This window comes from Sycon ciliatum, chromosome 12 (assembly GCF_964019385.1).
Source record: "Sycon ciliatum chromosome 12, ocSycCili1.1, whole genome shotgun sequence".
NCBI lineage: Eukaryota > Metazoa > Porifera > Calcarea > Leucosolenida > Sycettidae > Sycon > Sycon ciliatum.
The window spans coordinates 11,345,735-11,357,884 of NC_088654.1; the positions used below are offsets into that span (position 1 = coordinate 11,345,735).

Genomic DNA, 12,150 nt, shown 5'->3' on the forward strand with positions numbered 1-12,150 from the left:
ACAAGACTACGCGCAGCAAGCAAAGGCATAGCGATGACATCATAAGTCACGCGTGAACACAGAATCTAGCATGCGCATGCAGCCTTGCAGGCGCTGGCGAAATAAATAATGAAGTCAAGACACAAATAAATAACACAACGATCGACGAGCGATCGTTGCAGGAAAACAATTACAATTCAAATATACTACTTCAAGGAAAGATGAGAAGTGAAACGACTAGCACTAGAAGAAATAGAATAGAATATAGAACAAGGACAATGGAAGCGGACTACGGATGAAGCTACAATGAGGTAAGAGCCATGACACACTGATGACAGATGTCACCACAACAAATACATAATCGTAATGTTTGTCTACACACACATTGTATCGTCACACTACACACATTGTCATATTGTCACATGTTGATTCTTCACAAAATGTGTTATTTTGCCCGTACAAGAGGCTCAGTTTTCCGTGTGAAAAAACTCTTGGTCACATGTTGCCATAGCTAGCTAAAGGCCGTATACTATACCGTATCCGTACTTGTAGTTGTACTCATCGCCAACGCAGCTTTGTGCCACCCACGCACAAAAAATTGAAAGCCAAAGGGGAAGACAGTTACGGGACAGTGATCCATGGCTGTTGAGTGTTGTTCCATTCACGAAGTCCAACTCCAAGGCTTCAAGTAACTTAGTTCAGAACAAAGATGTTGTTGTTGAAGTAGCTTTTAGTTGAGGCGTCTATCAGTTCGTAGACGTCAGTATCTGTAATTAATTTGTTTTGATGAGGAGAGGTAGAAGGCAGCGAAGTTGGTAACTTGTACATACATAATCATTGTATACGACTTTTGAATTGTAGTCAAATTTTCACAAATTTTCAGCCAACGCGTACCAGTTATAGTTGTGTGCCCTGCTTTGTTTGTGGTTGACTGGGCTGTTGTTGCCTTGAAAGAGAAAGATGCTGAACTCCACGTTCCGCCGCGGCACTGCACCAGTTTGCTCCGGTTGCCGATCATTGTTTTCTGGCGTCCCGCGTCGAGGCGGCAGCGAGACGTCCACGGACGACGGTGTCGGGTGGTCAGAGAACGGCAGCTGTACCAGCGCTCGCGATGCCATTGTAACATCGACGAACAACACAGCCAGGGCCGCACAAGAGCTGATCAACTCGTCATCGCACAGAAATGGACGCGTGAATCTAGTCAAATCGGATTTCTATCACCAGCAGAAGATAGCCTTGATGTCAGAGAAAGTAAGAGAGACACCACGGAATACTGCCGAAGAATGTCAAAATAATTGCCAGATGTCTTCATTCAGTGACCAAACATTGTACCGCAGTGCAATTTGCCAAATAATTATAAGGAAGATCGATCAGCACTGTTGCACACTGTTCGATCACTGGGAAGCAGAAAAAATGTCAGGAGCACAGCTCGTCCACTTTTGTCGTCTCCAAAATCAATTTTTTGATCGTAATGAAGATGCTGCAGTGGTGCAGACAAATCGCCATAAAACCCAAACGCAAGAAATACAACCCACCACAGATTATGGACGCAGATTCATTGGGAGAGAAGCGTTTCAACCGCACGCACACCCCGTGCGTGCACACACACGCACGCGCATACACACACCATACCACACCACATGCACACACAGACACATTGATCCTTGATAGTTGTCGTTTTGGTTCAAAACCGGTCTATATTCTTCCATACCGCTGCAGTAACACGCATCTCATGTCACTGTCCAACAAGACACACATGCAAACCAGTGCCTGTCGTGTTTGTCAAACAATGCATACTAGTACTGCATTTTCCGGAGTACATGTATAAGCTGCACCATGAACACTCAAAAGTCTCCCCTACCAATGGGAGTGTGGCTTATACTCCGATGATCAAATTAACGGTGATAAAATAGGGTACTGTAAAAGCCATTATTCTAACGAGGCGCATATATAACGATTTCCCAAAATCGACTGGTTTCCGTGTACCAAAGGTAACGATTTTCACTTATTCTCAACGCTCAATAGTATATGTATCAATATTATAATGTATCGATAGTATATATAGTATATGTATCGATTTCTGTATATCGATTTCTATTTTAACGACAGATTTCTCCTTGTTAACTCGTTAGAGTTAGCACTTCGTTATATATATGGCTTTTACAGTAGATGTCTGTGTGTCGCAGCAAAAAAATGGGGGGAGGGGGGGGGCAGCTTATACTCCCCAAAATAGTTGAAAACACGGTTCATGTGACCTAGTGCAATCAATCTACCGGTATTCAGTTTAATTTGTACCCTTTATAATATAAGACGAGACCGAAATAAAATCGAGATTCCCGGGCAGGGCCCGTGTGAAATTTGGTGCTGGCCTGCGATTTTTTTCTCGTTTTTCGTGTACGTTAACGGTTTCGCAGTTTACCTGTACATTTTGTTTGTATTTCGGCCGACGACGTGCCGGCCTGCAGCGTTGATCTTCTAGCTACTACTTACTACTGCCGTATAATCCCGCCAGAGCGCCCCTACCTCCACAACCATTCGAGTAAATCCATTTGGGGAGGGGCGGATGGGCGAGTCCTACTTGCTGCATTCAGTGGTACTACATGAACAGTGCTCACCCTTCGAAAACTGTGCGTGCGTCTCGTACACCGACCAGAGGTCAAGAGCTGGGAGTCGTACAAACCCGTCGAAACCCTAGGGTTTGTGCGATTCCTGGTAAAAGAGGGTGGGAACTGTTGCGTGCATTTCCTACCAGGTCGAGAACGCGTCTGCAGTACAGTACGGGGTACGGTCTCACACGTACACATGTGCCAGTACAGTGGCGTAATCGGAACTGGTCCAGAACGTCAGTTTTGCACTTCTGGTGAGATTTCAATGAGCAGAACTGTACATTGTGGATCTACTCAAACGATTAGCATACTGTACATAATGAGTACATAACCCGAGAGTATGGCTGCGTTCGTTTTTAGCTACCTGGTAGAGTAGAGTAGAGTCACTCTACCGATAGAGGTAGATGGTAGAGGCAAGTGTACGAACGCTGTTCTACCTGATTTAGTAGTTTACACGATGTGTGCGTGAATCGTTTCTTTTTGTATGGAGTTGTGTACGAATCCTTGATCTTGCTGGAAATCCCGTCTATCTACCAACTTCTACCAGATTCTACCAACCTTTTCCTGGTAGAGCCGGTAGAGGAAAGTAGAATCTACCCTTTTGAACCCTTTTGAGTAGATTTTTTTTCAAAAACCGAACACCTCTACCGAAAGAAGTAGTTTCTACCCAAACCGGTAGATCAAAAACGAACGCCCCCTTAGTACTCTTGTGCACGTGTACATGTACAGGAACTGTTAAAAATAAAATAACAATGACCTCGCCTCGATGTTGGTGCGAGCGGGCCCGGGATCTCGATTGTTCTGGTCTCGACTCCAGAGTAGCAAGAACGGTTAGCCGTGTTCCTTTGCAAAGTGTTGTAATACACATGTGGATATGTAGGCTCGGATGGAGAGCCAAGGATTAATTTATAGAAAAGGACCAAGGAACTACAAGTTACGCTATAATGTCCAGTAACACCACCAGTTACTAAACAATCAGCTCATGTGAGGACATTATAGCGTAACTTGTAGGTCCTTGGTCCTTTTTCTTTTCTATAGATATGAAGACAATAATTATTGTCATGTTGCTGACGGGTTTTTTTTTGTGCTTTTCCTTGCTTCGAACTTCCCGTGTTCGGTTTTGCAGAAATCCACCCGTCTGACGGCTAGGCAGCTTATGTACGCCACCAAGCCCTCTGAAACAAAGTACCTCTTGGTAAGTAGTCATTGGATCTCTCTGATGGCTTCACGATGTACTCTGCAGTTTGTAGTTACATGCAAGTGCAATGAGTGTACGTGTATACTCTTTCCATGGGGAAACTGTGGCAGAGCTCTGTGTGTGTGTTTGTCTCTCTCTCTCTCTCTCTCTCTCTCTCTCTCTCTCTCTCTCTCTCTCTCTCTCTCTCTCTCTCTCTCTCTCTCTCTCTCTCTTTCATTCTCTCTCTCTCTCTCTCTTTTACTCACTTTCTCTCTCTCTCTGTCTCTCTCTCTCTCTCTCTCTCTCTCTCTCTCTCTCTCTCTCTCTCTCTCTCTCTCTCTCCCCCCCCCCCTACCCATTATGTAAAGAGCTGCAGGTGCTGCTGCTGGTGTTTCTGCTTATGCTGCAGCTTGTCTGACGTGTATGTAGCTCATGGCTACATAGTTTTTTTATAGCCACTAAGTTGGTACATGTATCAGAGAATGCATTGGTGAGCTGGTGTGTTTTCTTCGTCATGCTGTTCTTATTCTCTGTGTGACTGTCTGGGCAGAGCTCTGCGGCCTTCTTGCATAAAGAACTCCCAATTCGCATCGCTCACATGGTGAACCGCTTCCAATCCTTGCCTTATCTCGTCGGACTCAATCCGCATGTCTCCAGTGTTGTAAGTCTCGGTGGACTGATTCTATTTTTCCTTTAACGACACAACCATGTTCTCTGGCGTCTCTTCACTGATAATGAAATTCGACGAGAACCTCGCCTATCATGTTAAGTGGCCGGAAGTGTCTGGATTGGGTGACACCGGCACCGTCTCTTTCTCTCGCACTCTCTCTCTCTTCTGTCAGCAAGAAAGTTCTATACTGTAAAAGCCTTCCTCAATCTGCGGACAGAACTATTTCGTCCTTTGTGGACTCATAAACGCAGCACCGAGAAAATGTAAAAGCCTTATGTATAACGAAGCGCCAAATCTAACGAGTTGACGAGGAGAAATCTGTCGTTAAAATAGAAAACGTTCTTCAGATACCGATACTTACACTGTTGCTACTGAGTGAATAAGCATTGAGAATGAGTGAAAATCGTTACCTTTTGGTACACGTCAACCGGTCAATCTTAAGGAAATCGTTTTATTTGGGTAATGGCTTTAGCGGTACTTGTGTCTTTAAACTGAACCGTCCACCTCTCCACACTGCGCTCTTGGCCGAGTTTGTCGCTACGTCTGAGTTACTTGTTTATTTCTCTGCTTTATTGCAGCACCAGCTTTATGTGGTGTCCTTCCGAGCGCTGACGGCTGTCCAGCCGATTGTAACGGAGAGCGAGGAGGTGGCGTATTCGAAATTGCTTCGCGTTCTCCTGGACAACCATGAGGTAGGAGGAGGCCGCGAGATGGCAGTGTCTCTGCCCGAGAGTAGGCCTAGGGTTGGGTTGACGGCATTGTTTGAGTGCAGTAGAACTGCCCGTTGTCCAGGCACGTTGAGACTCTGCACTGCCCATAACTGGGAATTACCCGTACCTGGGAAGTCGGAGCATGTTAGTACACTGACATCCGACCCAAATTGCAAAGCTGACGCCCTGGACCAGCTCCGATGACATCATTGTATTTGTACATGTGTACGTCCAGCCGCATTCGTGCCACTTGCAGGGCGTCAAGGGCGTGCTAGTTGAGGGCGCCAAATATGCACTTTGGGTCGGATTTCAGTGAGCGCAACTGTACATACCAGTAACTGATTGTTTGCAAGTAACGACTTTTGATGCCAATCAACATTAATTTTCTTGGTGCTGAATTTTCCCTGAAAAAGCCAGTTTTGGAACTTCAGGAGTGGTCAGAAAGGTGCCCGGGTTCTGGGAAGTCCGGATTAGGGGAGTTTTGCTGGGCTATGTGTCTGCAGTGTGCATCAGAACTCTCATTGTTGCCCTCCTTTTGCTCTGCGTAGTGGCCTCTCTCAACCGGTGTGTGTGTGTGTGGGTGTCTGTGCGTGCGATTCTGTCCCATCTAGAGCATTTGTTTCACCCTGTGTGTGTGTGTGTCTCTCTCTCTCCAGGATGTAGTCACTACCCTGGCTCATGGCTTCCGAGAATGTCGGGAGATTCTGCCCATGAAAGTTGTGAAGCAGTTCCTAGATAGCTTTGTCACGTCACGACTCGGCATTCGTATGCTGGCAGAGCACCACCTCGCACTGCGCAAGAATATGGTATGAAGTTTTGTTGTGTGTGTATGTGTGTGTGTGTTCGTGCACGTGTGTGTCTGTGTGTGTGGCGCGTGTGCGCGCGTGTCTGTGTATGCACGTGTGTGTGCTGGGGGTGGGGGTTTACTCAGGCCACTTCCAGCACCATCCCTTATGTTTGAGAACTCACCAATGCGAGTACTGAGCGTTGGTTTCACTCAAACCAGGATCAGCTGCATGGTGACCGCGTAGAGTCTTCCAATGATAATCCCTATGTCTGCAGATTTACCCTGTGAATATTGAAGTTTAATGTACCGCCGCGAAGAGACCGTGCTATACGATTGGAGATATGTACCCAAGATGGCGCAGTCTGGGGGGGGGGGGGGGGTGGCTAGTATAGTCAGACCTCGCTTAACCGCACACATCTGTTTTCCACAAATAATATCTGGATAGGCGAGGGAACCGGATACTAGTAATCAAATACACATACTGTATTTATGCATGGCATATGCTGTAAATCGGTAACAAACAATTTTCTTCTGAATGGTTAGGGATCCGGATAGGTGAGGTCTGACTCTACCTTTTTTACGACCTGCTCTAGTACATCCGTGAGCATTGTTGTACACAGTTCATGAGCCGTTGTGCAGGGTTGGTAATTGGTACTACAGTGAGTGCAGTGGTAGTGAACTATAATTACTTGCCTTGCCAAAACGGAATGGCAGGGAAAGCGGTGCATACCGCTGTGTCAAACGGAGGGACTGTTCTCATGTCTTTGTACACATACACATGCACGCTCACACACACACACACATGCACACACGCACACACACACAGTCATACACACGCACACACATCACACACACACTTCTCACGTCTTCACGTTGGCGCTTTCTTTCTTTGCCGTGTCCTCCGCTGCTTCAGGATGGACATGTTGGAGTGATCAGCACGGATCTGTCACCGCGTGATATCATCCTGTCGTGCGGCAAATACGCACAGTAAGTTTGCTTGCACTGCGCGCGCGTGTGCGTGTGTCGGTGCACTATCTGTTTCTCTTTCACCTGTCGTCGACTATTTAACCGTAGTGTCGCGTATTGAAGCGGGGCTTACTCCTGTAAAACCTAATGTCAGTGATCGGTTTCTATTCGAGCCAGGTATCTCTATGTATATCAACACTAAAACCAGGATTATGTGCCGCCTGTGCATCTTGAAAATCAGGATTGTATTCAAAACAGGCTTCTATACAAGATGGTATTTGGAATCCACTGTATCCATCGGTATAAGCTGCACTTGCGTAAAATTGCCGTTCCTCCACTATGTTCATGTGTGTGTGTGTGTGCGTGCATGCGTGTGCGTGTGTGTTTGTACGTGCGCTGTTCTTGCCAGGCGACAGTGCGACACTCGCTACGGCCGTTCTCCCAAGGTCAACATCGTCGGGGACACCACGTGTACGTTTCCGTACTTTGCCATGCCACTCAAGTACATCCTGGATGAGATCCTGAAGAACGCGATGAGAGCCACCGTCGACCGACACCGTCGCTCCAAGGAGCTGCCGGCCGTTACGGCCACGATCTGCAGTAACGACTCCGACTTTACTATCCGGTACGTGCATATGCGTGCTGGGTGTGTGTGTGTGGGTGAGTATGTGTGTGTGGAGGGTCTGTCACAAACGGCAACGCATAACCGACCTCCAAAATACTAATAAATACTCCAAGATGAAGCCCCCATCTCCCTCCTAAACGGTATCCACCGCTTCTATCTTCCATGCATCACAATTTCACTCTTTGTCACAGTTTCACCCTCCACCCAGATTTCCCCTTCTTTACTACGGTGCTCAACACAGATGTAGCAAAATTACAATGAATAAGATAAAGTGCTCCGTCATAGTATGTAATCGTGCATCTACTCCACTCTTCATGCATAGCATAATGATGGTCTCTGTTTGTCTTGTTCTCTCTGTCTTCACTGCGGTGCTGCTGCTGGTGTGTGGGTGTATGTGTGTGTGTGCGCGCGTGCGTGTGGGTGTATGTGCAGCATTTCCGACCTCGGCGGCGGCATCGCGGCGGAGAGCGTCCAGCTCATCCAGGAGTACATGTTCACCACGTCGGAGGACGTGTCGAAGAGCGCGCAGTGCGACGACGACGACGGCGGCTCGGGCTTCGGCATGTCGGCGCTGGGCGACTTTGTCAACTCTGCACAGCAGTCGTCCGCCGGGCCCATGTCCGGCTTCGGCTTTGGCCTGCCGACGGCGTGCGCGTTTGCCAAGTACCTCGGCGGCTTCATCGGCGTGCAGAGCATGTACGGGCGCGGCACCGATATCTACGTGCACCTGAAACACTTCCAGTCGCCGCACCACACCATCTACTTCTAGGCCGGGACATCTACTTCTGGAGGCGGCGGCTGGCGATGGTGCCGCTGCAAAATGAAGGTCTTTGTTGTCTTGTTGTCTTTGTCTTCGCTGTGGTGCGGTGCTGTGTGCAGCATTTCCGATCCGGGCGACGACTGGCATCTCGGTGATGGTGTCGCTGCAGCGGCCGCGGCCTGGAACTAGCTCTCAGCCGTGCGTGCGCTTCGTCCCTTCTGTCGCTTTTTCAACGGTGTCTGTTTTGCCTCGAGGACGTCGAGTGGTTTCCGCTCTGTATGGTATCTGTCTATTTATATATATTTGTATTTTTTTTGTTTACAGCCGTGAGAAGTTTTCCAGTCCCCCGCCCCACGGTAGCCCAACCTGATATCTGGCGTTCGTATCTAGCAATTATCCCCCCCCCCCCCGGTATGATTTTTTAAACATTCCTTTGTTATTACCGTGTGCCCGTGACCTTTTAGCGCTGGCTGTCGCCGCTCTATATACAGCTGTTCTTACCACACGGCATGCTGGCTTCAAACGTCAGCTGTGTGCCCTCGGTCTCGTGCGCAAGTCCTCTCCGCATCTGCTTGCGTAATTCTGCGTAGCCATCCTCCACGCTCAACTGGCCTCTGCATACGTTATCATTATTACTATTATTACTATTACGTGATGGACGATAAGCTACCTCGCCGGCCTATATTTATAGTATTTTTGTTGGTTTGTTTTGAAAGTCGTGTGTTGTGCCTACGTTGTTATTATCATTATTATTACGTGAAGGTCGATAAGCTACAACACCGACCTATAGTATTTTGTTGTTGTTGTTGTTGTTTTGAAAGTCTTGTGTTGTGCTGTCGCTGCGGTTGCCCTCTCTATCTTATCAACCCAATGTATTTATTAATACCGCCGAACGTCTAGTAGTCACCCCTGCTGCTACTATCGTCTAGTACATAGCCGCAGATTCACGATGCTCTATTTCCCGAAATACCCCAGTTCTCGCGGGCAACCTGATCGTGTTGAACTTGAATCGATTTTTTTGTTGTTATCAGATTGGTCACGGTATGAGCACTTATTTAAGGCTAGAGAACTCTTACAGGCTTATTTGGGCAACCTTATGACGGCCTTTCACCGAATTTAAAAATGTAGTGCTACTTCTCATGCTGCTGCGATCATCTCGCTCATTTGCTCCAATACACATAGCTGCTGATTATTCTGCTCCGACCTCCATTCGCTGTTGGATTTTGTTGAGCTGTCGGCGCGCGCGTGTGTGTGTGTGTGCTGTTATGTGACGTGCATGTTCTTGTGTGTGTGTGTGTGTGTGTGTGTGTACAACCGACGGTTCCGGAGGCGGCAAGATCTGGAACGCCACTTGGAGCATTGCCTTCCTCCCCCCTAACCTCTCTGACAGTACCTCCCATCTGGGAGCGGCGTGGCCAATCCTGGCAGCTGTCAATAGTAGTAGTTGTAGTAGTGTGTGTGTGTGTGTGTGTGTGTGTGTGTGCACGCACACGTGTGTGTTTTCTTGACTTCTCCTCTTCTTTCACGCTAGTGTTCGGCATCGTATTGAACTACTACTGGTACATTGCATTATACTGTAGTCTAGTGTTTGAACATCTGGGAGCTCGATCGTGTCTTTGTACAAAAATAGTGCCAGTGCTGACTTTTGATGTGTTGTACTTCTGCACACGTACAATGTAACCAAGAGTCCAGAACCCCAAGAGTTATGGACTTTTGTTGTTGTAACCATAAATCCGGTTGCATCCAGGCCCAGGGAGTCATCAAGTTAGTACTTACCTATTTTGACGACTCCGTGATCATTGATTGCATCCAGGGAGTCGTAAAATACCAGGTATTTTACGACTCCCTGATTGCATCCCATGAATGATCCCGTCTTTACTTTCTTGGCATGAACATGATGACATCGATCGACATCGACAGCTCGTCAGCAGAAATCTAGCCTTCGCTTCGGGCGATCTGAGATCTCTCGCGCGACACGCGGTCGGTCTCGCTTGCGCCGTGTGCACTGCATTGTGCATTATAGCAATAAAAACTGCTTTATGGCAGTTTTCTAAAAAAAGTTATTGTGTTCTAGTCCATGGACCCCGTCTAAAAAGTAAGAAATTAACGAAATGTGATAGCTGAAAATTAAAATTTCACACAAAACCTCACAATAATCACAACACTTGAAATGCTGCTTTCAACTTTAACTTGTACTGCACCAACAATTGGCAACATGCATGCATAGTAAAGAGGATCACAAGGGGAAAAGGTCTTCTACATGTAGCTTTTAATTCTGTGTGTGATTATTGTGAGGTTTTGTGTGAAATTTTAATTTTCAGCTATCACATTTCGTTAATTTCTTACTTTTTAGACGGGGTCCATGGACTAGAACACAATAACTTTTTTTAGAAAACTGCCATAAAGCAGTTTTTATTGCTATAATTTCTTTTGTTTTTTCTGTCACCAATCAATGGAATGCCCTATATCAATATTATGTGAATGATGGCCTTCACATCATATCAAGAGGTTTATGTACTCTTGAGCATATCAATACCGTATTATACGCATTGATGTGCAAGCCTTTTCTTGCAGAAAATGGCACTAGCATAATGCATGTTGTTCTTCTGCGGGGAAACATGTGAGTAGTGGTGGTGATACTTTTTTTATACGGAGGTCATTCTGTGCATGTTGATGTTGCAGAATTTCATGACTCTGTCATAAATTTGTCTTGCCTTTCAGATAGTTCAGATTTCCCCACCCTCGATCAGATTTATTTGAGAAATGTAGCCATGCGCCAGGTGCGTGTCGCAGATGTTTTTGTTGATTCTGTGTTTATTTTGGTTTATAATCATGGGTTATCGTGATAAGGTCATCCTGCATCATATTGCACTGAAATCGTAATCCTGTTGATGTCGATACAACTTTTGGAAGTAGTTCAATGACTTCAAACTCTTAGTCCACGATTTTCTAAAACAACACAGCAAAGGAGGAACAATATACATGTATTAAAATGTAAACAAATACATTGCTGAGTCCGACACCTCGTTCCAACAACTACCCTGATCCTGATGATAAAAGGGTCAAGGCTATGGTTGGAGGTACTGATACTGAGAGATAAACAAGGCACTCCATGATAATAAAATCTTACATATATTTTGGTGAGTATGAATGATATCCAGTCGAACCTCTTTAGGACGAACACCAAGGGACCGATGGTATTCAATTTGTGAGTTTGTCTTAATTAACCTATTTTATAACCAGTGAATACAATTATTTCTCCAATAGACATACGAATAGATTTCTTCTACAGCGAAAGATTCTAAGCCACACCGACTCGTTGACTCGTCTTGTATGAACGAAAAGAGTCACTGGAGAGGTTCTGCAAAACGAAAATGCGTACAAACTTTCGCTCTACATCATGAAGTGCGAAACTTCGCACGAACGTCGGACGCGAAACTTGCAGGGAACGCGAAATGAACTGTCGTAGGAAATTTCGTGAGATCGGGTCATGGCGTACGTGGACTTGGCCCGCGCAAACTACGAAAATGTGCAGAACGCAAAGTTCGTGCAAAAATTCGTACACACTTTCGCAAGGACTGTCGCGAAACTTCGTTCGAATTTTCGTTTTGCAGAACCTCTCCACTGAACCTTTCTTTAGCAACATGACGGCAACTGAAACAGCAACAGAGAAAGTACGATACATGTACTGCACATTCTTGCAGGTACTACAGGTACTACAAACAGATTGCAGATCGTAATTCTTGCTTTGGCGGCACGAAACTTTATTTGGGGCAGTGCAATCTCGGCGGTACTCACAAATCAAACAGCCCAGACTCGAGTAAACACGTCCAATCATACAAGTACGAGATTTTCACGAGACGAGACTGC

General features: G+C 46.3%; 1 protein-coding gene across 1 annotated transcript; it reads left to right on the forward strand.

The window, feature by feature from the left end:
* Window positions 1-557: 557 nt before the first annotated feature.
* On the forward strand, window positions 558-9,489 carry LOC135828629 (branched-chain alpha-ketoacid dehydrogenase kinase-like). The gene is made up of 8 exons (XM_065341048.1): window positions 558-1,230; window positions 3,712-3,780; window positions 4,313-4,423; window positions 5,011-5,124; window positions 5,799-5,948; window positions 6,843-6,916; window positions 7,305-7,520; window positions 7,953-9,489. Exons 1-8 carry the CDS (start codon window positions 940-942, stop codon window positions 8,287-8,289), a joined length of 1,362 nt encoding a protein of 453 aa, XP_065197120.1. The 5' UTR covers window positions 558-939; the 3' UTR covers window positions 8,290-9,489.
* Window positions 9,490-12,150: the final 2,661 nt, after the last annotated feature.